Below are 27064 nucleotides of genomic sequence, written 5' to 3'. Positions count from 1 at the left end.
AGCAACAACAGCTCCGCAATTTCATACTAACTCCGCCCTATTTACTTGTAGGCTACTTGTCAACTTGACTGACACTTTTACTCTTGCAGGTGTCGCACTTATGATAAGTTGAAGTTCATCCAGTTCGACGTAGCCCTCTCCAAACGTTTTAGTGTTTGAACGTTTCTACACCCGAAATGAATTCGTTGAGCTGAGTGTCCACTCCAGAGGTTGATCCTCTATCAGGTAAACAATTTGTGGGTAGTGTGGGAATTTAAGCTAAATATTTAATGCACTTTTGTAAACTTCTCTGACAAGGCACAAGGTCAGCGCTGAAGCTGTAGCCGTGTACTGTGTACAAGTAGCCTAATACAGGCGAAGTTTTGGATACTTTTGCAGTATGCCATAGAACAGATAGGCTTTTTGCACACATCGTGAGTAGCCTATGAAAACGATGCCTCAAAACATCGCAAACATCGAATCGCAAATTTACTTTACGGACTAAGCAGGCGAAACCAAGCTATCAGCAGGGTGTTGACTCCAGATTATCTATCACAGAAGACTGAGGAACTGAAGTGTCGTAAGTGGATTCCATAAAACAATATAAAACTGATAGAAAACATGGTGACACAATTAATTTGTGTAATTGTCTTTTGAAGGGTATGTTCTCATGTTCTGAGGATCACATGTAATTGTGAAAAGTGAAAGAGTTTCTTAGTTCTAATTTAGCCTATGATGTTTTGCTGTGAAGTATCGATTTCAATGAAGAACCAAAACTGGGGTGAGAAGCAACACGTTGACTCAATAGCCTATGGCACCAGAATTATTTATTTGTCACCTTTGTAACAGTGTAAAACTTGTAATTTGCAATTGCAAATTGTAGTGGGTCAAGGAGATGAATGCTCAAAATTGTGTTGACTTAAACCTGTTGCACTTTGCATTACCCATATGTGCTTGGCCATTTTAACTAGTCAGATTATTTTATTTTGAGATTAAGTGTAATTTGTCAGTTATCCATCTAATGAAAAGTAGCCTAGTATACAATGCAATGTGGGCATTATTAATGCTATAATCCATGTCCTGAAGAAAACATGAAATATAATACAAATTCATATTGAGTTTGCACTTTGCATTCAGATGAAATGAATTCATCCCACCAAAAACTGGTGCGGATCATGGCACCAGGTACTGTGTGTTGTGAACCGCAGTTCAACTAATCTGAAACCTGCCACTGCAAGGCTTTCTCGTTTCTAATGCACCAGACCTTTGTGTGTGTGTGCATGAAGGGGGCAGGAGTTGTTCGCCATCTGCTTTCCCTGGAGAATGCTCTTGTCAGAGTCACAGCCTGCCTGTGTGTCCATGGGAGCAGGGGAGGTTAATAGAAATGTCATTTGAATAGACTGTACTATGTAATACATGCGTCCTCTGTGCATGGCATACAGAGCAGTTGCCACTTTCGGCGTCTCTTCTTTTGGTTCCCCATGCACTTAGCTCCATCATGACCCATTCAGTTCCTATGCCTTGAAGCCACAAGGATGAATCAGGTCTTAGACCTTAGTTGATAATGCTCTTTTAGAATGCAGGCTTATATCAAATTCACATCTATGAAATTGACAGTTTCCTGGCCTGTTAAATACTTTGAAATTGGCAGTATCCTAGTGGCAGGAAATCTTGATGTAAAAGCAATAGCATAGAAAATATATCATTAACTAACTTACTGCACTGCAGGGTACTTAAAAAAATACATTATTTTTCTGTAAAAATATACATTATTTTACAGTAGTGTACAAAAAGTGCACATTATTTTACCTTTAATCGATTGTGGAAAATACAAACTGGCAACTATTGGCCATTGACATACTAAAAAAAAAAATGCAGCATTAATCAAACTAAGATGTTGGGTAACCAGGGGGATCCAGTGGCACACTACCATCAGGCCTAAGTTGTCTTCTTATCAGAATCATGGGATATTTTCAACTTGCTCATGCTCAATCGTGTACTTCTGAGGTCTTGTCTTCATGCAATACCTTCATAGCCAATTGAGCTAACTACTCAGCCATTGGAATGATAAACAATTGATCATGAATCGTTCATGATGTTTAGTTTGTTAAGCCACCGTACCAAAAAATATAGATTTATGGATGTTCTGAAAACACATTTCTACCATATTTACATTGTTAAAAGTCACTTTTCAATTAAGCATTTTTCATGCAAAGGAAATCGTTCAGAAATAGTACAGGTTAACTGTGGATAGGGTTAAGAGGCTGTGTGTTGAATGCCATAGTTATTAAATTATTTTGCATTAATCAGGAAACTGCACAATTTCTAGACATGCACTGCCTAATGTAAAAAAAATAAAAGGAAGTCTGATAATCAGTGGTGGAAAGTAACTTTTTATTCAAGTACAAAGAGAAGAGTATTGATAGCCTGACATTATCATACTCAAAATTCTAGTCAGAATATGAGTCTGATACTGCTCCATTGGGACATAATTATGAGGTGTGTTTCAACCGATACAGGGGGGAAACAGAGCAACAAAAAAGCTTACCGTGAGCTGTTGGAAGAACACCCGAACCATCCTTCTCCACAAATGCCTTAACATTGTTTTCTGGTCTTTTTTAAAAAGTTATTGCGCTGTCTATACAACACCTGATAGCGAAATCTAAGACAACGAAATGCAGGGTAGGCTATTCGGAAAAATGGATATTTCCCCTCTTTCGTGTTAAAAAATAATTCCGTTCACACCAATGCTACAAACATGCTGTAAAACAGCTGGGGAAGGGTGTCGCAAACCCCTCGAGCAAAAGGGTGGCCAATCAGAGATTTCAAACAAACGAGGGAACAACGGCACAATGTCACAATGCAAACACGCTGTTTTCCCTTGATGAAAGTAAAACCGGAGTTTTCCCACATATCCACTTTGGCCGAAGTTTTCAGAAATAATCATTTTCAGTGATAAAACCTCAGTTTTGTATGAAAGATAATGTAATGAAAGGCCAAACCGCATGGAAATAATATGCATTTCTCCATATGGGGGTCTTAGAAGCCGTCTGTCTAGCCTCTAGCCGTTCGTTTTTGTTTCAAACAGAATCAACTTTAGCGGGCTCAGATGACTTGATAGATGAGGCACTGTTGCTCATCTGTCATCATCGTACAAAGCCCAATTTGATTGGTCCAAACAGCTCTTGTTCGGGCATACTGTAGTTGCTCCACAACGGAACAAGTCCAGACCAAACTTCCCGTCCTCAAATGTTGTGGGCGGGGCTAAGTTCGGCTGGCATCCAGGCTAGAGTATTGAGGTACTTGTACAGACTACTAAGACAGTCCCCATGGGTTTATTTTGCTATTTGGAAGAATTGGAAGATAATTTCTACATGGGAGACAACTGTGCTACTTCAAAGATTTAGCAAACTGCTCTTCCATTAGATTAATGGCAAGAGATTATATAATCACCATAATTTTTCTCATTACATCTGAGGCTGGATGAGATTCTATAATAGACAACCATTTTGATAATCATTCGTGCTGTTTCTGGAGTTGTTTTGGGGGATTGAAGGGATTAGGCAACTTTCTCAAATTCTATTGGCAATATATTCTCTATTTTCTATGTACAGAGTGAGTCTGCTGTTACAGTGCTTTGATTAAGGCCTATCTGACTAATGGTATTGGTGCTGTTTGGTTGTAGTTATTTGGTTGTAGTTTTTAGTTTGGTGAGTCCTGGCCTTTATTTCAAGGTACACAAAAAATGCATAGAACAATGTAATCCAATGTAGTGTACATTTTACAACTACAAAAAAACAGCAAAATGTCTATCTAATTGGTTTTGTTTTCCAAATCACCAGCACAAATGTGCAATTTCATCCTGTTAAATTCCTTTCATCCTGTTAGCTTTGACCAGGAACAGACCAATCACTGCCCCCCTATCCCCCATCCCATATTTGGAGCTCTTGGAAGAAACTAATGCTTGTAGATAGTATAATGTTTTTCAAACATGTAAAATAAGTTTTGGTGAGGGAAATCAGATGAACTCCAGAAACCTCAGCTGTGCACTATACCATGATCAGTGGCAAAGAATGAGATAAGTCAAACAGTTACCTGACAGAATGGATGACATTTACCTCCATTAAGATATTCAAATGAAAGTGCAGTGTTTTTTGCCTGAACAATGCCCCAAGCACCAAACATGCAATGGAATGTCCTGCTCATTGCGGTTGTGTAACTTCCTGATGTTTTTGGATTTATTTGGAAGAGATGACACTCTCTGAGATTACGTGCCCCCCCCCACCCAAATACTGGCACACACACAGACACAGGTTGGCAAATAACATAGCATAGCATAGCCAAGTGCCATAGAAATGAATGATATTGGCTCATAACAGACAAAGAGTCCATTGTTTTGAGGACCAGATATTGGGTTCAGGTGAATGCCCTTATCTTCATTTACCAGAAAAAGGGAAGAATAGATGTTTTGTAATATATACTATGCTCATTATTCCCTTTTCATCTAAGCTGTCATTCCTCTATGAATAAGGTCTACTTCAATGGAAGAAGCAAATTATTGAGCTCACCCACTCTTTTTTCATCTGTCTCCAAAAGTCATTATGGTTGTTAACAGTGTTAACAGTGAGCTGTGCTCATGGCTAAGCGAAATGACACTTGAGCCTTGTGCCCATGTTATGGTTTAGTGTCGAGATTGAGTCCTGTTAGTATTCAGCGTCTGACCAGAGGTTTGTGGCCCTCAGTACTGATAACATGAAATCAACTGAAAAAATTAAGATGACATTGTAAAATTACAGTGCATCAGTTGAGGAGTACTATTTTTGTTATGAATGCAAACAGTAGATGACTCCAGGAGAAATAATGAAGCACAGCCACCCGAAGCACAGCCACCCAACTCTGAATTGATCTAAACTGAGATGTCACCATGAGCTACCTCCTGTATGCTACCTCTGATATTTCTCAGGGGGCACAGTGGGTGATGTCATTACATTATGATTGGGTGTATTAAACATTAATTGAACATGAGAAGTGTTGGGGTCAACCTTTAACTATCAGCCATTGACAGTACTCTTCTCCAGCATTGTTGATTGCCAAAAGACAAAGCCTCTCGCTCTCATCACGCAACCCTACCCCTTTACTCACTGGTGGGATCGAAAAATCTGGGACACCAAACGTTTCTCAGGAGTGACTTTAATCCAGTGCAAACTGAACTAAGATGTAACGTGTCAGGGCCACCAGGCTGTAAGGTCTGCAAAATCCTGCGCAACCATCTCAAACAGAGGATTATATCTGACAGAAAGAAGAGAGGGCAGCACTACATGTCACCCCCCTGTCTCTCTCATCTCTTTCCAAAGACCCATGAAGAAACACAAGCAGAAAATACTAGCTGCTATCAAAGCACACTCCTTTGTCCCAATCCCATGTAGGTTAATGTGTTTGCTCTGGGCTCTCAGTGTAGTCCAGGCACATATCTGTTGTATGCATAAATATCAAGGATGGACACACAGGCAGCTCAGGCCCCCCCCTGTGGGACCTTGGTAAATCAATTTAGCATCCGTAGCTCATTCAGGAGAGTGCATGGGATTTAAAGAGCGCTGGCAGCCTGCCTAATTGTGTCCCTGTTGAATTCACAGTGTACAGTGGGTATGGTGTGGATGATCAATCAGACGTGTGTATTTGGTGGGCTGTGCAATGCATGCTGCAAGGGCTTCAGCCAAAGTAGTTAAGGAAGACACTGCCGCTGGTGTGCGAAATGGTGGCTCGGTTCGTCTTTCAAAATGAAGAACAAACATTGTTGAGAATGTTGAAAAGACAAAGTCGCTTCATGAACTCTCCTGTCAAAATGTGTTATCTGTTTATGAATGTTTTTTAAACCTCAAACAACTAGTTTGCCCTTAGCCCTGAACATAAATATGTTAAGCTAGTTTTAGAGAAGGACAGTACAAACAAGGTTGCAGCTGTCACACTGTATTTTTTTTTATAAAGTATATTTTTTGGGGCTTTTTGCCTTTATTTGGACAGGACAGTGGAGAGTGAGACAGGAAGCAAGTGGGAGAGAGAGATGGGGTGGGACCGGAAAATGACCGCAGGTCGGACTCGAACCTGGGTCCCCATGGGCACTCAGGCCCGTATATGGTACGGGCGCTGTAGCCTGCTGCGCCACAGCACCCCCACGCTGTATTTTTAAACAGAATCATTTTCAGTTATTTACTGAATCTCACTTCAGCCACTTTTGAGTTTCTCCAGCCAAGTAGGGGTGGGGTTTGGGGTTAAAAATTAAAAAGTTAGAACTTAAAAAACTTAGAACTTTCGATGTGGTTGAGCATAGCATGTTTTCAGTCAGCGATTCAACACTGCAAGCCCATAATGTTAGATGGGCCCTTGGGTATCAGTGATGTTTGTATGTGTATGTATTTGAGAGAGAGTTAAAGAGAGAGAGAGAGAGAGAGAGAGAGAGAGAGAGAGGGCACATGTGTGTGGGTGTGGGGGGGGGGGGGGTCTGATGGCACCCATGACCGAGTGCTCTGTATGTGTGTGTGTTATTTTCACACCCTAAAGCTTGGAGATGTTATCGCAAAGTTCGTACAGCGAAACAGCAGATCTGCAGCCCATTGGCTATAAGCACCCAGTGGGTTTGTGGTTGTTCTAAAATCAGATCAGGCTAAGAGAGCACGTGGTGAGCACTTCCGTTTTTGCCTCGTTTTTTCACGCACATCTTCAACATGACTTGAGAGGTGAGGGGAGAGGAGAGGAAAGGGAGGGGGGGGGGGGGGGGGGGGGGCTAGATATATTTTATATGGGGGCTGGGGTTACGATATGGCACAAACTCTGGCTCGGACAAAAGCACTGTCATCAGTAATAACACATTCAAAGCAGTTGTTGAACCATTTAGATGATAGGACCTTATGGTTAATTTATGCATACGCCATACGCTATGTGTTAACATGTTAGGCTCCATTAGAGGAGCTGTTTATCATCCTAGCACAGCATGTTAAGTGCTCATGCAAAATGTTCTTATTTACTGTAAATGCACATAGAAGTAGGCAACAGATCCTCTGTGGGTGTTTGGGTGTCTTAACACAGTTTAGAGCATCTGTCCTTGTGGAGGCATCTACAGTACGTTGGACCAAACTCTTAATGTTCTCTGAGCGAGGTGGTTTGAGGGTCACCGCTGCCAAACATCTGCTGGTGAGAAGGGGAAGTGGAGAAAGAGGTTATTAGTCACTGACTCCAAAATGAGCAAGGAGGAAACTTGGTTTTGATATGTGAAGGAGGCGGAGGAGAGTTGTGTGTGTGTGTCTGTGTGTGTGTGTGTGTGTGTGTGTGTGTGTGTGTGTGTGTGTGTAATGTGGTAGAGAGTGAGGGGAGAGAGAGAGAGAGATCGAAAGGGAGGAAATGAAAGGCAGGAGAGAGAATGCAAGAAAGAGAGACAGACAGACAGACAGATTAAGCACATATGACTATTTGTCATGTTGTAGGTGATATACATAGTAAAGTGAAAGAGTAGGTGTGTGTGGCACTATGAATGGGCTTGTGTTGTGAGTCTTGCACTTTATGTTGTGTCTCAGGGTACTTTCACTGTCCTTGTAAATCAGACCTCTGCTTAATTACACAACTGACAGAGGGAGATACCCTCTTTACCCCTCAGCTATTTCCACCCTTTGGGAGCAATCAGAGCCAAAACCAAAGACAACAACAATAACAGTCAGAGTAACAGTCAGATTAATAATCAAAATGTCTGAAAGTCATCAGAAAGCTGCCGGCTCCGATCTGGCCCAGAGTCTGAGCAGCCTGAGCGCCTAGACTGCGAGGGGAGAGAGAGGGCGCGTTTGAGGTCTCTGCTCAAATTCAGCTCACTTTCATTCTCTCTCTGGTTCTCCCCTGCTGTTCTCTTTGATTGCCTCAGTACAAAAATGCTTTAAAAGACTTCCTTAAGGTAATGGATGGTACTTTTTTGAATGGTGTAGCATTATAAAAGTGGTGACTGATGGGCTGAGGGATCGTGGTCATCTTGAGTGTCTTTTTTGGTGAAGCACATGGAAAATGCCCAAAGCCCCTTATCACCATAAAGACATGATGGAAATAGCCCTGTATCGGTTGAGGTCTTATACTTGTTATATCTTATATGTTTAATCCATGTTTTAAGTAAAGAAAGTAAGGAATTTCTTTTCATCTTTAGAAAATCTGGTCTAATAGCTTTTGATTCAGTATTAATGTATTCCTGTCCTGGTGCAGGTCTTTAGGAACAAGAAACATGGAAGAGATGAATTAATCAGCTTTAAAACCTTCAAGAAAGACAGACAAAAGCTGTATGGACATTCTGCGTCCTACTGTCAGCTATCAACCTGCAATTCTTTGCACTGCTAGTTAAATTTAGGCCTAAAACGATACTGTTACTGCATGAGCCTCTATGCAAAGGCTATGTGTGTGTGGGGGCAAATGGGCAGCATCAGATATGATTTCATTTGCAAAGCTCTGTGAGGCTCTGTGGGACACAATGAAAGGATTATGTTGTCAAAGGTGAGCAAACCTGCCCCTCTGGCCCACGCCTCTGCCTTCTTCATGTGTGAATATGCAAAGATTCCGGCAGGCAGCAGGCAGTGACCCACAGGCCCTGAAGCAAGCGGATACTCACCACGCATTGTCACCATTACAGGGCTGCACGGCCCCATGTTGATTTGATTTGTTTTAATTGCACATAGTGAGCACACATGCTTTATTCTGTAATGGGACAGAGTACCGCATGGGCACTCTTCACATGGTGACTTTGGTGAATGTGAAAGATTGACAACCAAACACCGGGCATGAGGGTGTTGTTAGTAGATGGGGGGATAAGCGCAGAGCACACCGCTCTGATGGCACTTGTGAACAGATTAGATGGCTGTCATCATTGCACAGGGAAGGGACTCAGTGATGTTGTTCAATAATAACATGGCAGGTTGACTGTCAGCACTTTATTGTTGTGGACGTCAAACAGTCATCATATAAATAGGTAGAAAGGGAATGCTAAGACTTAGCCTGGGTGTTCCCATGCTGCCTTGCGCGCGATTTGATTCACGCTGCTAAGGCAGCCTGGAGACCATGGAGCAAATTTTCGCCTGAGATAGGGAACCAATCACAGAACAGGGGGGAAAGCAAGACGATGATGAGCTATGCACAGACACATTTGATAGACATCCGTGGCACCCAATAAACGGATCTGAGCATTTTTTTCAAATACGAGAAAATGAACGTTTGGTTCCCAGACCACGTCTCATTGAGAAGTGGTGGCGCTAGCCAGGCTAGCTAAGACTGAGAAACTAAGATGAATGTCTCTGCATTTGGACTTAGACACCATTTGGACTCTTGGACGGCAGGCTTGGCTTGTCAAATGTGTCATATAGTTAATTATGTGTAGGATCAAGTGTGCACTCCATGTGCATGTGTGTTCACGTGTTGCATCATGTGTATGCATGCGGGCATCAGTGTGTGAGTGTGTGTGTAAAAAAGAGGCAAATGACACCTATTCAGCAACTTGTAACTATAAATATCATACAGACATTGACCTTGTGTTTTCCTGCTATCTTTTCTGTAGGGCACATTAAAACACAGAAAACATCAAACGGTTACACTTTACTTAAGAGTATCGACATAAGAGTGACATGACACTGTCATGAACGTGTCATAAACAAGTCATAAACGTTTATGAGATAACGCTTCTGTCATTAAGTGTCATTCGTTTTTTGTCATAACAAGTTAGGATTAGGATTAGGATTAGGGTTACGGTTAGGGTTCATGTGTCATGACAGTGTCATGTCACTCTTATGTCGATATGGTCAAGTAAAGTGTTACCCATCAAACAACCATGGAGTTGTGAAATCATTACAGTTCACATGGCAGAACATTGAGTGTTCTTTGCAGGCTTTATCTGCCACCCCTACTGCTATGCGCTGCCATCTGGGTTTGTTGCCCCCTCTCTAAATTTGAACATTTGCTGATCAGAAGTGAAGAAGCTGACTTTGCATGATGCGGTTGCAATTGTAATTGCAGAGTGTCCTGTTTTTCTACTTGTCTTTGCCTAGAAAGTACGGTTTAATACGGTTCAAACTCACACTCTGCAAAATGATTACTTTTTGCATTTGCATTTTGGGAGGGTTGTTTTTGTGTTGTGTAAAATTGTGTGTGTGTGTATGGGGGGGTGCAAATCTGACCTGTAACAGTCACCGCTTTCCTATTGGACGCTTTAAAGCAACTCATGGTAGTTAGTAGCAGACAAACATGTGGAATGTTCAACCTGTGACCAACGATAGGTCAGAGCCCCGTCTGCAGCAGTTGGCTGACGCAGATAAGGAGATAGCAAGATTGTCAAGTGCATGAACATGTTAATCAGAGATCGGCTCAGTGGTTTTACTGAAACATGGTCTCCTGTGCAAGTAACCTTCCCCCAACAGGATCAAGACAATATCACTGTGGCTTTCTTGGCTGTGCGAAACAGGTTTTGGGAACTACTTAGCCAGTGACGTGCATTTGACAGACCACTCTGTGGTCAGAATGCTAATCTCCACTTCACTAAAAATTTGGTCAGTTCATCTTGTAGGTGGCCCAGACCACAGAGTGTGCATGAGAAGCAAGCGAAGCAGGAAGCCAGCTGAGACCCTTCTCCCGCCTTTCCTCCGTCTCACCCTCTTCTGTGTCTCCTTCAGGGGAAGAAAATGGAGAACGGTTGCTCGGACTCGCTCAAGGATGATGACGAGGCTCTGTGGGAGAACGTGGAGAACAACCGCTACATCCTGAGCCGCTACATCAACCCCAACAAGCTGACGCCGTACCTAAGGCAGTGCAAGGTCATCGATGAGCAGGACGAGGACGAGGTGCTGCACTCCCTGCTGCTGGTGTCCAAAGTGAACCGGGCAGGTATGGACACACACACACACACACACACACACACACACACACCAATGTTCATTAAGAACTGTTTGACTGTTTCATCCTTATTCACACACACATCCTTTTTACTCTGTTTATCTGTCTGTCTGTCTGTCTCTTCCTGTCTCTTGCTCTCTTGCTCTGTCCCTCTGCCGTCTCCTCTCCCTCTCTCTGTCTTTTCTTCTCCCTCTCTCTGCCTCTCTCTGCCTCTCTCTGTCTTTACTTCAATCCTCTCTCTGCCTCTCTCTGTCTTTACTTCAATCCTCTCTGCCTCTCTCTGGTTCGCTCTTCTCATTTCATTTCACTCTCTTTTCACTGTCTCTGCCTCTCTCTGTTTCACTGTGTCTTGTTTTTCCATCCAATTCTGTTTCACATTTACTCTCTCTCCCTCTCCCTCTCTCTCTTTCCCTCTTTCTACCCACCCTCTCTCTCTTTCTCTCTATCTCTCTTTAATACAAGTGTTTTTGGATGAGTTTGTGACTGAGTTCGTACACATGTGGGAGGACACAGATACATTGTCACACACATTCACACACACAGACACACATGCACAGACACACACAGGCATTCATATTCTTTAGGAAGGACTACACACTGTGGAGTATAAAAATGCAAATTCTGCTCCAAAAACATTTACATGCAAATCATGCCATCAATCAGTTACTCAGTCAGCCCATCTTTCACCATGCTTTTCCACTTGTGTAATATGATGATGAATGGAAGCTTTTAATCTGGTAAGCTACTGGTGTGTGTATTCCTCTCTCAGGCAGTTCCATTCCTGCCTCTTGTGTCATTTTTCAAACCTGTGCCTGTGTGTGTGTGTGTGTGGGCCTGCTGCTTAAATGGATGACAGGGATGTTGTTTGCAAGTTACTCTGTGTGTTTGCTCACAACATGCAGCCTGCCGAATCCAGAATGGGGGATTTATCCATGGCTCTTTGATGCCACTTCTTTGTGATTATGCACCATTCCATTGCTGAGTCATCTAGTGGATTTGTAAACACCCCCATCCCAAATCTGGTCTGGTCTCTAAAATCTGGTCATGAGTAATAGTTGCAAAGATAAGTGAAAAACCTTCTTTATACAGTCTATGGAAAAACATACCGGTACACTTTAAGAGGAAAATGTTTTCTTTGGAAGTAATGGGTTCAGAGCCAGAATTCAGAGCCAGAATGTGTGTTTGTGGGATGTTTATCAAACACATATGCTTGGTCTGCTGTTTTTTTCTCGTCAGGGCGGCTATTGGATATCCTGCGGACGAAGGGAGAGCGGGGTTATGTGGTGTTTCTGGAGAGCTTGGAGTTCTACTACCCCGACCTCTACAAGATGGTCACCGGCAAGGAACCGACACGCAGGTTCTCCACTATCGTTGGTGAGTCACCAAAATCCAGTGAGTCACATTTATTTATCTGAAAACAAAAGCAAAGTCAAAACAAAAGCACAAATATTTTTAACGTGTCAGTTGAGTCTTTCTATTTGTGTCTGGACGCAAGTTAGTGTGTGGGCACACATCCTTTTGTCGGGCTTTGACTTGGTCTGAGTCGCTCTTGCCTAGGCCACTTCCTGTTCCTCTTCTAATGTGTCTGCCTGGGTTTATGCCAATTCTACTTCCTCTGGCCCTGTCCTTTTAACACGCTCTCACTCCCTTACACACACACACACACAGACACACACACACACACACACAGACACACACACAGACACACACAGACACACACACACACACACACACACACACACACACACACACAGACACACACACACACACACAGACACACACACACAGACACACACACACACACACACACACACACACACACACACATATATAATATAATTATTTCACTTATAACTGACAGAGTTGAAGCAACAAAGAGCTTTAACTCCTTTTTTCATGGCTGTTTGTATTCTGGCATCTAGGGCTTTCTATTCAACCTTCCACTATATTTACATTTTGTGATGATGTGTATGTCTGCTCTTTGTTGTCATTCAGATATGTTGCATTGTCTTATTGTAAATGCATTATAGTCTTAATATGTCCTTGTCACTTTGACACACTATTTTTGTCATCACGGCAGGGATTACTCTGTGTAAACTCACACAGAAAGAAAAGCTCTGCATACAGTAGCCTTTGAAGCAATACTGACATCTATCTTGATGAGAAACGTTATATGAATTTCATTCATTATTATTATTGCTTCTTATTGTTATTATTACTATTGTTATTATTATTATTATTATTTTTATTATTGTTAGACTCTATTGTCACCCTTTCTGCAGTGGAGGAGGGTCAGGAGGGCCTCACCCAGTTCCTTATGAATGAGGTGGTCAAGCTCCAGCAGCAGGCCAAGGCAAAAGATGTGCAGCGCGTGGACATCATGGGCAAATGCCGGACGCTGGAGGACGAGCAGCGGAAGCTGCGCCTGGCCAACCAGGAACTGCAGACCTTCCAGGAGCGCTACAGCAAGATGAAGGAGGAGCGCAACAACTACAACGACGAGCTGACCAAGGTCAAAGACGAGAACTACAAGCTAGCCATGCGCTACGCCCAGCTGAGTGAGGAGAAGAACATGGCTGTCATGAGGAGTCGTGACCTTCAGCTAGAGGTCAGAAGGGTGGGGGAGTGTGTGTGTGTGTGTGTGTGTGTGTGTGTGTGTGTGTGTGTGTGTGTGTGTTGGGGGGAGGGGGCCAAAAGCTAAGTGTGTTTCAGATGGAATGGTTACCTATGTAAGAAAGCATGTCAGTTTCAAGATTGAAAGTCAAATTGTCATGCAACTGAATAGGTTTCACTTCTGCTGACTTATATTTACACGATAACACATGCAATTGTGATAACACATGCAACACACAGTAACATGCAATTGTGATAACACACTGCAAACTGTTAAAACTAAGGTGAAACTTTTTTGTCTTTGCATTTGGCAAAATAGCTAGTCAGGCCACAGTTGTGTGTGTCATTTCCTGTCCCTCCATGTTCAGTGTAAAGCCCTGGTGTGCCCTTTCTAGGTACTGAACTCTTGTGGACTCCACTAGACCACACAGGCCAACCTCGGCGGCCGCATTACTCTGGCGCAAACGCATGTAGTTTAAAAATGCAGTCAGTCTTTTTGTCTTGATGGTGTAGTTGAAACTGGTGCTCGCTGCCTGACCCTCCTCTTGACTGCTTACCACAGATTGATCAGCTGAAACACAAGCTAAACAAGGTGGAGGAAGAGTGCACGATGGAGCGCAAGCAGTCCCTGAAACTGAAAAACGACATTGAGAACCGTCCCCGCAAAGAGCAGATTCTCCAGCTGGAACATGACAAGGAAATGCTGCAAATCAAACTTCAAGAGTTGCAGTCAATCATCCAGGTGACTCCCACAAGAGATGTGGCAGCAATGCTGTTTCACGGCTAATGAGCAGCAGCCTAATAAGAGGAGGGAGAGGTCAGAGACTACGCCCACTGTGACATTGTGTCAGCACTAAATGAGAAGCCAAAATTGAATGGATCTTGGCAGCAATGCAAGAAAGGATATTGTCCTTTGAAATTCATTGTAACTTTTTCTTTTCTCTGATGTCTTGTCATATTGGCTATATGTCTTTCTATATAACTGAGCGCAGCTAACAATATAACAATACAACAACAAATATCTCCAAAGGGATAGATTAAAGTGGCAGGTTAAATTCTACACCCATCACCTATCTGTTCTATTGGTGGCAGTATTCTGGTAAATGACCATATAGAGAAACAGTCAAATAGTTCTTAATGAGCGTGTGTGTGTGTGTGTGTGTGTGTGTGTGTATGTGTGTGTGTGTGTGTGTGTGTGTGTGTGTGTGTGTGTTGCAGCCAGGGCCTCTGCCTGATTCGGACAAGGCCATCCTGGACATCCTGGAGCATGACCGACAGGAGGCTCTGGAGGATCGCCAGGATCTGGTCAATCGGCTCTACAACCTGCATGAGGAGGTGCGTCAGGCCGAGGAGCTGAGAGACAAGGTGAGCCTGACCCGAGGGGACCTCTACCTACAGATGTGTGGCTGTGAGACTGCTCTCAATACATGGCCTGGAAGGTTCTGGTGGGGGTGTGGGGGGGCAGTGGTTAGACCTGGGTCTGTTCTGGCTCTGGATAAAGTGTATGCTAAATCCTTCTCACCACTCACAACATACTCATATGAACACACAGTGGATCCAACAATACTAAAATGGAGACAACAATGACACTGTGCTAAATGTATTTGACATTTATTTATTTTAGCTTTAGTGAGTAGACTGAGTTGAAAATACTAAAGGAGAAATACCAATATCCACAAAAAGATACATTGAGCACTATATACTGTACACAGATTCATCCTTTCCCCTGGTTAATGGTATGAAGAAAAAAGAAAATTCAGTTTGACAGATTCTGGTGTTTTGTTGTATTTCCCTAGCCAGTGTTAGATCAAGGGAAGAAGGGGGTGAGAAGTAGAAGTGAGAACCAGACATATGGCTGCCACTCTTGCTATTTATGATAAATTGGAGACATATGCTCCCCCTACTAAATGCTGCATGGCAATTCATAATTGAGCAGTGCTTCACATGTCACAGAGGTGTCACATTTTTAGAGGACAGAGGAACTAGCATGGCTCAAATGTGTTAGAGGACATCCTCCCTGAAGCAGCCTCCATAACCAAATATAGTGATAAGCCTTTCACACCCCTGTCCTCCACATGGGTGCTAATACAGATATGACTCAGCAAATTTTGCTTCCTTCATCAGGGAGGATCCATTTTGAGAGGCTGGTAACTATGATGTTGCCCTAATACTATCGTAATCATGTTGGTTTAATTTTCTGCAACAGTACTTGGAGGAAAAAGAGTCATTGGAGCTGAAGTCGTCCACTCTGGTGAAGGACTGTGAGATGTACAAGAATCGCATGAATACATTCATGGTGCAGCTGGAGGAGGTGGAACGGGAAAGGGACCAGGTGACACAGCATGTTGTACAGCCTCCCCGCTATAACTTACCCCGCTGCCTTAACCAGTTTATCTTATCCATAGGTTGTTATGGGTCTCTGTGCATTATTACAGGCTTTTAAGTCGAGGGACGATGCCCAGAAGCAGTTCTCCCAGTGCCTGATTGACAAGGACAAGTACCGCAAACAGATCCGTGAGCTGGAAGAGAAGAGCGATGAGCTGCACATCGAGATAGTCCGCAAAGAGGCCAAGATCGTCAATCTGGAGTCCAAGATGAGGCGTCTCGCTAAGGAAAATGGCCTGGATCAGGTGTCTATATACAAATATTAATCAATCAATCAATCAATCAATCAATCAATCAATCAATCAGTCAGTCAGTCAAAAGTCACTCTGTTCACACAATGCTTCCCTAGATATGTACACGCAGATGCACCAACAAACATCCATGTCTTTGATTGATACCGCTGTGAAGTCAATGACTTTAAGAAATACTCAGGCCTAGAGCTGCCTTTCCTTCAACCTGGGGGGATATGACCTGTGCTGAAAGTTTTACATCAGGTCACATGAAATAGACAGTTTGTTTTGATCAACAAGTTATACAATGGCTTGCTCAATATGTTGTGATAACTGAAATTGTTGTGTGCACCACCAGCATTATTTGAGTATTTTTAGTCTGCCCACCAGAGTTTACTTCGAGACATTCCATCCACGATCATCTCGCAGGACCCCAAGGCGGAGGGTCCATCCGAGGACTCTGGGGACGAGTCTCCCGAAGACAACAAGTTCTTTATGCCTGAGCCGCGGTTCAGGCGGCGGCCAAACCTCAAGGGAGCAGGGGTAAGCATTCCGCACCGGGTCACAGACAACCACAACCCTTTTTCTGCCTCTTGTGCCATTTTTATTTACAGACATTTTATGTTTTACGTCTTATGATTTTTTGTTTTATGGATCTCCTTCCAGATTAGAGTCAAGTCTCCTGTGACTACGCCCAAGGCTCCTGACTTTCAGGGTACCATAAGTTACTGTAACTGTCAAGCCGTTGATGTCAAGACATTGTTGGTGCCTTAAGTAACTGATGTAATCTTTTTTCGATAGGTGTGTCAAACACGAATGGAGAGCTAACAGAGGCACCTAGTGTCGACAGGCCACTCTCTCAGACCTCAGCCTGTACAGCCGTCAGCAATCCCCCAATTGCTCCTACCAGTACCACAGAAGCCCTCAATAAAGTATGTCTTTTTTAAAAAGAGGGACTTAAGAGGGACTTAAAAAGAGGGACTTGTTTAATAAAAAGTTGTTAACTACTGTAAATAGACCTTAGGCTGTTTTTACTCTGGAGTTGCTCCGGAGGGACTTATAAAGAGGCATTTGTTTTTTAAAAAGGTTCTTGTTTCTTCAAGCCAAGCTTTTTTAGTTTAGTTTAGCCTGAGGCATTTGTCTTGCACTTCACTTGTTAACCATACTAGGTGTCTGGCAGGGGTGAAGTGACTTCAGGTATACAAGTGTACAATTCAGTGTTTCTCTTTCTTCATTTGTTCATGTGCAGCTCCGTCTCCGTAACGACAGCATTGTGTCAACGGTCCCTGAGCCACCAGGAAATGCTTCGCTTGTCAGGAGAACCAAAGAAGGAGAGGACGAATTTCAGCCAAGAAGGTAAGTGTGCTGGAAGTGAACGCGCCATGAATTTTCATCCGACACAGTGCACAGTGAGATGGCTCTGGTGGTGCAGAGTGGAGGAGATTGGACGGACAGTTTGAATTTCCTCTTTCTTTTTTTCAGCCTCTCCAGTGTGGACAGTGACAGTGGAGACTACATGGAATTTGGTGAATAATAACTTTTTTTTTTTTCAAGTTACCATTTGGCTGAATCCCCAGACCAGACTGTGCAGCCTATGCTTCAGTATTGTCTGTCTGTGCATGCAATGCACACAGTGACATTCCCTCAGAGCCGTTGTTATTAAGGGATATTATGGGAGTTTAATCCATCTAATGATGTGGGTAAACATGAGTGCAATGAGATGCCTAATTCTCTCACTTTCCTCTCTAGATGAGGACACTGACAGGTTCTCCCACAGTCCTCCATCCATCCACTCATCATCCTCCTCTCACCAGTCGGAGGGCCTAGACTCGTACGACTTGGAGCAAGTGAACAACATATTCAGGAGGTTCTCACTGGAAAGGTAGAGATAGCAGCCGCCCAGTAACTGATTGCACTCTGTGTTGTGGCGCTGACGTCTTCAGAGAGGTGTTCCATTCATTTTCAATACAAATTTCTGCCAAATGATGGTTGCCCGTTTCAGTTATGCAAAATGGTGTGCTTAGTGCAGTGTGAATGTATTGCTCGTAACGGAAGAACAAGTTCCATAAAATTAATTTGTATTCAGCTGTTTATGCAGACAAATTCTATGTTTATGGGTGCATATCCTGAGGTAATTCCAGTCCATTTGCTGTAATTTTAATTTAGTGAAAGTCTCCTATAATGTTATTGGAATTTTCTAACAGTAGTTGTTAAAGTAAATAATGCCTATTAAGCCTTTTATTCTGGAATCTGTCAAATGTTCATGGAGAGTGCTTCCATTATAACCTATTAAATGCAATTTTTCTAACTAATTTAGGGACATTTAAAATGATTTTACATTTAGTCAACTGTATTTACCCTCATCAAGTCAAGGCACTACACAGAAGTAGTAGTCATAGCATTTGCTTTCTTGTATTATTACATGGGGAAAAAACGACTCTGGTCATTTTCTGAACTATCTGCTTGTTTTTTTGTCTTTGGTGTCTTTCTAGACCATTCCGTCCCTCTGTTACGTCCTTCACCCGAGTCAGCAGCTCACTGCGGCCCATCCAGGACATCGCCCTCCAGGGGGACAGCCTCCTCTCCGATGTCACCCTCATGGGGGGAAACGAGAGCGGCATCTTTGTGTCCTCGGTGCAGCAAGGTTCCAACGCGGAGAAGGCTGGCCTCCGAGAGGGCCACCACCTTTTAATGGTGAGTGGCTCTGGGAAAGGATAGCGTGCAGTGCAGTTGGTATGGTGCAGATTGGGGGGAAAAGGATGGGAGAGTGAAATATATCCAGCCATGTGTGTAATGCAATGGCTCAAAACTTAGCTTGAAAGCCTTTCACTGTCTCGTATAGCAAAGGGAGCCCACAGATACTGGGCTTGGTTCTAACATTCCTTCTTCTGTCTCTGTGCTAGTTGGAGGGCTGTATCCGTGGAGAGAATCAGAGAGTGCCTCTGGACACTTGCACCAAAGAAGAAGCCCACTGGACCCTTCAGAAATGTTCTGGACAAGTCCATCTCCATTACAGGCCCAACCATGATGGTAACTCTTTTAACATGAGAACACAAGGCACTTTATCCTGTTGATTTTTTCCTGTTCATTCCTGTTTTTCTTTTATATGTAACTATTGCTTGCTGCGCCAGAGGAGAGTCTGGGCCATTTGAGCGCTTTGAGAAACACATCAGTCTGTCATGCCAGAGCTTGCCACCCAGCATCTGTACCATTCAAAGCGCAGGGCAGGTCTTTGGTCTGCAGGCCCTCGGGCTGTCTGCCTTGGCCATTGTGCCTCCCCCCCCCCCCCCCCCCACACCTGTCCATCTCCATGCTGTGGCCTCAAAGCAGCTCCCTCCATCGTCAAAGAGTCCACCATGTTAGAATCCATCTGCCTCCACATGGCTGTGCCTTAGGGCGCTCTGCTCACAAAAGTCTGCCCATCTCAGTTTAAACTTGCTATATATCGGCCTCAGAGGCTTACAAGAAAGCACTGCTCCGCTGGGGCGATCCGCTCAGATGTCTGCTCTCTGTAAAGGTCTACTCTCTGTAGACATCCAGACCACAGACTGCTGGACACCAGCGATGAACTATAGTATCTTAACAACAGATACTGATGGGCCTTTGGAATTAAGCTCAAATCGAGACAGATACTATTAATGGGTTCAAATAAACTCATCCAGCTGATAGATTTTCCTGTTGGCTGTTGGCACGGAAGTGAGTCAGAGTACTAATGACAGGCCATGGGATAAGCTGACTGTGTACATTTGTAGTAGTGGTTACAGTTCATTTATCAGCAAAGCAGTACTGTCTCACCTTTCAGTGAGAACCAGTGAGTCATATGACGTAGCACTGAAGTGAGGATCCATGCCAGTTGCAAAAATAATCATGTGCAGAGGTATATAAGCATGCTAATACGCCATTATGCACTAGCAGAGCAACCTAGCCACAGAACTAACCACGTTTCCTGTCTCTCTTTGAAACTTGGTTGAGCAATAATAATCCAACATGACAACATTGTTGTGTCTGTGTCTCTGTGGAAGAGAAATATCTGGAGCGTTGATAAAGCCTGTTATTCCTTTTATGCCTGTCATGCCTGTTGAAACAGTAATTAACAAATAACATGTAGTGAAAGTGTCGTTTCTTAAAACAAGACCAATAACTATGAGAGAGAGAGACAGAAAGAGAGAGAGAAGAGAAAGAGAGAGAGAGAAGAGAGAGAGAGAGGGAGAAGAGAGAGAGAGAGAGAGGTACAGATATGATTGCATGAGGAAGTACTATCATGGAGAGATAAAGTAACCATGCTATGAACAGAGAGAACTTTTTTCACCACTGTAGACCTTTCAGAACTAACCATACCCCCAAATCATGTTTGGGATGCAGGTTACAGGCGGCTACAGAGGGAGGTGGAGGATGGCAAGCTGTTGTCCGGCGACTCTTTCTACATCCGTGCCAACCTAAACGTGTCAGGCCCGTCAGACAACTGCTCGCTGAGCGTGCGCTGCGACGAGGTTCTGCACGTGCTGGACACCATGCACCAGGGCAAGTGTGAGTGGATGTGTGCGCGCGTTGACCCCAACTCCGACAAGGACCTGGAGAGAGGCACCATCCCCAGCTACTCCAGGTGACCCAACACCCCCCCCCCCCCCACACACACACACACACATACACACTCACTCACTCACTCACTCACTCACACACACACGCACACACGCACACACATACACACACACACACACACACACACACACACACACACACACACACACACACACACACACAACTTTTTGGTGAACCTAGACACACACTCGCCCAACTTTTTGGTGAACCTAGTCTTGCTATAGTGAAAACAACTCACAGGAAAAACAGTGAACAAACGGACAGGAAATATTTTTTTCTTTTTGCATGGGCTGGGCTGCTGCAGCCTGTCTCAAGGTAAAGGTTAGGGAGGCAGGAAAAAGCCCTCATCAAACTAGTGAAAGGAAACACATTTGTGAGTTTCTTATCCAAGGAAATGACCCTTTTCACTCCACGGCTGTGGCCCTGTACTGTTTGCGCTGGCTACATCTAAGTGCTCAAAGACACGCTGAACAGCGAAAGAGGCTGTTCAGAATGCACAGCACACAAAGGCATTGTAGAAATCTCCTCTTACCACCCATCAAACCATAGCCTCCTTCAAAACAGCATGGAAACTGAAATGAGATTTAAATTGTCTCCTCTCTGATGTCTATCGCTCATGAACTACCTACATAATTGCATGCTTTCTTTCTCTCTTTCTTTGAATGAGAGCATCAGCGATGAATGAACGTAAATGAGATGTTGGATGCAAAGAGTGTTCCAAACTGTAATAAAACAGAACAGCGATGGCCGTGTGGAGTGTTTAACGGCTCCCTTCCTCTCCGTTTGTCTTTGCAGGGCCCAGCAGCTGCTCCTGGTGAAGATCCAGAAGCTGATGTGCCGCGGGGGGCGAGACGAGGCTGATAGTCAGCGCGGGGGGCTGAGGGTGAGTTCACGCTAGGTGAGAGGGAACGAGAGAGACAGAACTAAAACAGAGAAAGAGAGAGACAGAGAGAGAGAGAGAGAGAGAGAAAGGAGAGAGACAAAGATGCTTTGGCTTGTTTCTGTACCCGCTGTGATGTCAAAAGTGATCAATAGAAGCCGTGCGTGGATGAGAATGGGCATTTTGATGAGGCACAGGAGAAGTTTGTTCGCAGTCTCTGCTGCGTGTCCAGAATGTCTCATTGGAGCAAAAGAGCCAGCTAACTTTTCCTGTGTTTGTGTGTGTGTGTTTTTGTGTGTGTGTGTGAGAGAGTTTGTGTGTATTTCTTTGTGTGTGTATGTGTGTGTGTGTGTGTGTGTGTGTGTGTGTGTGTGTGTGTGTGTGTGTGTGCGTGTGCGTGTGTGTGTTTTTCTGTATGTGTGTGTGTGTGTTTGTGTGTGTGTGTGTGTGTACGCAGAACTCATTAGTGCCTGAGGAGCCCACACTGCCCGCAGACCCTAAATCCAGCCCTCGCCTGTCCAGAGCTAGTGTCTTCATCTGTCAGATTCTCCAGGTAGACACTTCTTTTCCTCAGTTTATCTCTCTTTCTGTCAGAGACCGCAGTGAGTGGGCTTGGTGACAGAACAGAACATTCACACTGTGTGGTCTTATAAGATTAAGAGCATCTCTCTTCTGTCTCCTTTCAGTTCGTCAGCAGGGCTGATAACAAGTACAAGCGTATGAACAGCAGCGATCGGGTGCGTATCGTTAGCGCTGAGAGCTTGACAGCATTTCCCAAACCCTTCGCCGAGACTTTGAGGAAAGATGGTGAGTTGGCCCAGTCCCTCTGCATTTTTTGGCCCTGTTTTAGACTCAGAAGAGTGAAGCCTACTGGTATTGAAGAACATACCGATCTCTGGTTGCCTAGTTTTACAATTCTGCTAAATGTCTATGCAGATGCGTCAGATGCGGAGAATGACCTGAAGAAGGGTTTGAACTTGATACCTTACAGTCTGGTGACCTCGTACCACTGCCAGCGCAAGCGGCCCGTTCTGTTTGCCCCGAATGCGCTGGCTAAAACCATTATCCAGAAGTTTCTCAATCTGGGTGGAGCCATGGAGTTTAACATTTGTAAACCAGGTATGAATCCCAGCGCCAGAGAAATCTGATCTACTTAGGCAGGCAAAGGACAATGACTGAGACTGTGGTGGGTGGACCGTATGTGCTTTCCAGTCTGTTGCCATTGTATTATTGTTAAGCTGTTTATCACATGAACCTTACAAAACATGGCTTACAGTACTGACATATCCAGCTTTATGTACTTCCTAGAAGACGTGGCAGATCAAGGAAGAAGATAACCACATATCGACATACTGTGTTTTTTTTTCTTCTTGTAGATATTCTGTCTAAAGAGGAGTTCCTCATGAAACAGAAGATTGAAGATTCCATCATTTATTCCAAAGAGAAACAAGCCAATACCTTCGAATGTGTCACTCCGGAAAATATTGAAACAGTTGCCTTCAAGGTAAAATAAGGAATTCTGTTCTAAGTTTCTTAAATGCGACCCCAAAAAAGACCTCCCCTCTAAGCACTAAGTTGTGTTTCATAAATGTTCTCTTCTCCCTGCCTGGTTAAAGTCTGACTCATTTTAAAATCTCAATCAGGAGTTTTCTCCTTACTCCGTACAAGTTCATTTTCTTCAGCTCACTGACCCTTTACTCTTCCAAAACTCTTTACTCTCCCAACTGTAGAGTAATTTAGAGATATCTTGTCTGATCTGCACGGTCTGTAAACCTGTGCCTGTTCTACGTGGAGAGAAAATGGAGGTAAATTCAGACCTGACTTAAGTAATAGCTTTCCCCGGTTTCCCCTGAAAGTCTATATCTCCATAGGGAATCTTCATGGTTATGGCCAAGCTGCATAAGCTGTAGACGAGTGCTCCATTTTTTTTTTCAGGGGGGAGGAAGGGAGAAGGGTGTGGGGTGGGGTGGGGGGGGGTCAGGTGTGGAAGTGTGTGAGGAGACACCACTAAGTTCCCATTTCAAATCGGATTGCAGGGAGAGCCGAGAGGAGATGGAGAGATGGAGAGTGTCTGAATCCTGAGTTCTCTGGGGAGAGGGGGGGGTTTCGGGGGGAGAGAGGGCACATGATTGAACCATGACTGATTTGGAGACGGCTGCAGGAATCCTCCTGCCTTCCAGACAGCTGCTTCTTCTCTGTTGAATGCATTTGAGGGGGGTTGGGGGTGGATGGTGCAACCATGGTAATGCTTCCATGAGAAACCGTGCCTAAGCTGAAGGATTTGTCTGTGTCAGACAGAAACATGTTTTGACTGTTCCCTTTTATTGTGCATCTCTACTTTGTTGTGGCGAGGAATTGATTTGTGTATTTTTATCCCACAGAATAAACACTGTCTGCTGGAGGCCGATCTGGGCTGCGTGAAGCACCTCCTCCGCAGGGAGATCTACCCCATAATAATCTTCATCAAAATCAGCGAGAAGAACATCAAGAAATTAAGGTGTGCAATCTGTTCCGAGACATAAAAAACTCACCTATAGTTGTTTTTTATGGTCTGGGGAGAAATTCTTCAAGGCTTAATTTGGCATTTCCATATTCACGACATGAGCGTTTATGTCAGAGAGGGCATGTGCATATGCCATAAATCTCAGACATACTACACACTGCAGAACACAAGCTGCTGGAGTTGGTGTGAAACACTATATTTATGCATCTATCAGGGTGTGTCTGTGGGTGATCTGTAAAATAATAGTCTCAAATCTGCCATATCAACATACTATCATCTGATATTATCACTGTCACTAAATACGTAAAGGCACCAGTAAAAAGTTGTGAGCACATTTTGAAGATTGAAGATGAGAAGCTTTGATGTTTTTATAGATTGTATTTGGACAATTTTAAGTTTTGACATTTTTAAGGTGAAAACGTCTCGGAGATTGGAGATTTGGAGATTTGTTGTTTTAAGATGTTGTAAGATGCCCTTGCCCGCCAGCCTACTTCATCCTGTCATTTTGACTCAGGTCCACCTGTTTGTCCTTCAGGCGGCTGCCGGTGAAGCTGGACTCTGAGGAGGAGTTGCTGCGCATGTGCCGGGCCAAGGAGAAGGAGCTGGAGGGCCTGCCCTGCCTCTACTCCACGGTGGAGCTTGAGGCTTGGAGCAGTGTGGAGGACCTGCTCAAGGTCATCAAGGACAAGATCCTAGACGAACAGAAGAAAACCGTCTGGGTGGAGCAGGAGATGCTGTAGGACTGACCCAACCTGACCTGACCTGACCAGCCCTGGACTGGAGGTCCCGAGGAGTGCTGTGGTCCTGAAGTGGCGCAGGGTGCGACTCTCTCTTGCCATGCTCCCTTGAGCATGATGCTCGCTCGCCGCACACACTCTGAAACCTTTCGGCGTCATCGTTTCCAGCTTGAGCGGGGATGTAAGCTGCGAAGCAAGCATGCACAGGAAATGACGTCACCACACAAGGCTGCCAAGCGAAAAGGTGTGCTGCTCAACAGAGACAATAATGTGGATGAGCAATGTTGCCTCCAATGTTGATGATGAGGTATTCACAACACGTCAAGGAAATGTTCTCACCTGAGCTCACTCTCTCTCTCTCTTTCTCTCCAGAAGTGATGCCATTGTCAATAATACATTAGCTCTCCTTCCCCCTATCTGTAATACCCAATAAGGCACAGCTCATTGCACTTTGTGGGTCTCTATCAGTGGAGTGCTGTGGGCAGATTGTCTCTACCGTTGTTATATATCACGCTGAGTGACCACAAACAAGATTAATGCTGATAACTATAAATTGAATTTTGATGCCCTTATATGTCTCTCTGTGTGATGAATGGTACAAAACTTATATATTTATTATTGCATCTATTTTTTACACTGAATGTGTATAAGTAGTGTGTGTGTGTGTGTGTGTGTGTGTGTGTGTGTGTGTGTGAGAGAGAGAGAGAGAGTGAGAAAGAATGAGAAAGAGAGTGTGTATGTTTTTCTGTTTTTGCTCAGGCTTCCCCTCAACCTGATAAAACATTGTCTCTACTTGTTTTATCACCCATTCTCAGTGAACAGATGATTTATGCCTTGTGGCATATGGTAGTGCTAATTACAAACATGTGCCCCACTGTAGAATAGTAGCCCAGAAGAAGCAGCAAAGCACATTTCAGTGTGTGGGGCTTGATTGATTGCGCTTTTTCATGTGTATGACTTTGGATGCCTTTGTTTACTGACATCCATCCTTTTTGCATTTTTCATGAATTTCTGCCCTGTTAAGACGAAAGAGTTTTAAAATGTTTTTTTCCCTTAATGCTATTGAAACATAATCAAGAGGGAAGCCATTTTCAGAGATATGCATTGTTTTACTTTCAGTTTCAATCGAAAGAAACAACACTTATTTTTTAACATCTATATTTTTTAGAAAATTACTGAATTCAGCCTGTTGAGAGTTGGAACACTTGTTCAGTCACAAAGGTCCTTTAGATTTTCCTATTTAAGGAGAAAAGTGTGCTGTACTTTCATAGCCTACAGAAAAGTATGATATTGCTGAATGTATTAACATTTATTTGAATAATATATTTATTGTAGTAACATTTGCTTTGTAAATAGACATGCTTCATGCCTGTAACAGATGTGGTTGCTAACTGCTAAGCTAACTTTGTCAAGCTATGTCACTTTGTAACATGCATTATAATATAACCCCCATGCATTATAACTGTTGTATGTAATCATGCCTGAATGTGCTGAAACTTTTGTGTAAAACATGTAGTGTGTTTTGATATAAAAAATATCCTGCAGATCAGGATCTCCTTGTGCTATGTAGTGAGAGGTGGGCTTCATGCGCACCAAAAAAGACTATATGGTTCTTAGGATAGTAAAAGGATATTAAAATCCAAAGAGCTTGTGCATCGTTGTGTTACAGTGGTGTTTCTATTTACTCTTCTTACTTTCTGAAGCCACCAACAGCACCTCCTGCTAACATGCAGTGCAACCTTTAGCTGTCAAAAACATGCAACCAAGAGGAGAATTCTTGGATTTTCTGTGTCATCCAGTGAACAATGGAAAATTCAGTTGAAAAATTGAGCCCAAAAACAAAACCTTGCTGTAGCCTTTATGTTGTTGTGGTGGTGGTGGTGGTAGTTCCTCTTCAGGCAGCGTCACTGCTGTCAGACTGAAGGCTGACGGTAAACCAATTTTCCACTGTGATTGTAAATACCTGAAACAGCTCTCTCTCATCTCTCTCTCTCTCTGTCTCTCTCTCTTTCTCTCTCTCCCTCTCTGTTTGCACCCAAGGATCTGAGATTATGAAAAGCGATGAGTATCGTAAAAAGCAAACATTTCCCATTTTAAAAGGCACCACCATGTATTTGTGTATTTTCTCACAAACCCTCTACAAAGCGCCTCTCTCAGTGCTGTCAGTGTCAGTGAATGTTGGAGGACTTGTGACAGCTGTAGGTTGCCGTCCTGTTTATCCTTATAAGAGGCCCGT

General features: G+C 43.7%; 1 protein-coding gene across 11 annotated transcripts; it reads left to right on the top strand.

Moving 5' to 3' along the window:
• Nucleotides 1-70: 70 nt before the first annotated feature.
• Nucleotides 71-26481, top strand: card11 (caspase recruitment domain family, member 11). Of its 11 annotated transcripts, none has more exons than XM_042086244.1 (24): nucleotides 71-225; nucleotides 10662-10872; nucleotides 12118-12273; nucleotides 13140-13489; nucleotides 14057-14236; nucleotides 14713-14859; nucleotides 15701-15826; nucleotides 15930-16124; nucleotides 16488-16652; nucleotides 16776-16824; nucleotides 16911-17041; nucleotides 17359-17465; nucleotides 17592-17635; nucleotides 17859-17991; nucleotides 18602-18803; nucleotides 19013-19139; nucleotides 20472-20712; nucleotides 21504-21591; nucleotides 22046-22141; nucleotides 22275-22395; nucleotides 22525-22707; nucleotides 22965-23092; nucleotides 23970-24085; nucleotides 24606-26481. In XM_042086244.1, the coding sequence occupies exons 2-24, from the start codon at nucleotides 10671-10673 to the stop codon at nucleotides 24829-24831; spliced, it is 3513 nt and encodes a 1170-aa protein (XP_041942178.1). In that variant the 5' UTR covers nucleotides 71-225; nucleotides 10662-10670; the 3' UTR covers nucleotides 24832-26481. The 11 variants fall into 11 exon arrangements, with proteins under 11 accessions (XP_041942178.1, XP_041942179.1, XP_041942181.1 ...); XM_042086245.1 differs by having other exon boundaries at nucleotides 71-228; nucleotides 10668-10872; XM_042086247.1 differs by lacking the exon at nucleotides 71-225 and adding an exon at nucleotides 10364-10453 and having other exon boundaries at nucleotides 12118-12255; nucleotides 13164-13489; nucleotides 16500-16652; nucleotides 24627-26481.
• Nucleotides 26482-27064: the final 583 nt, after the last annotated feature.

The sequence above is a fragment of the Alosa sapidissima genome, chromosome 3, assembly GCF_018492685.1.
Source record: "Alosa sapidissima isolate fAloSap1 chromosome 3, fAloSap1.pri, whole genome shotgun sequence".
NCBI lineage: Eukaryota > Metazoa > Chordata > Actinopteri > Clupeiformes > Clupeidae > Alosa > Alosa sapidissima.
The sequence above is the reverse complement of the archived record's forward strand: the minus strand, read 5'-3'. Positions and strand labels throughout refer to the sequence as shown.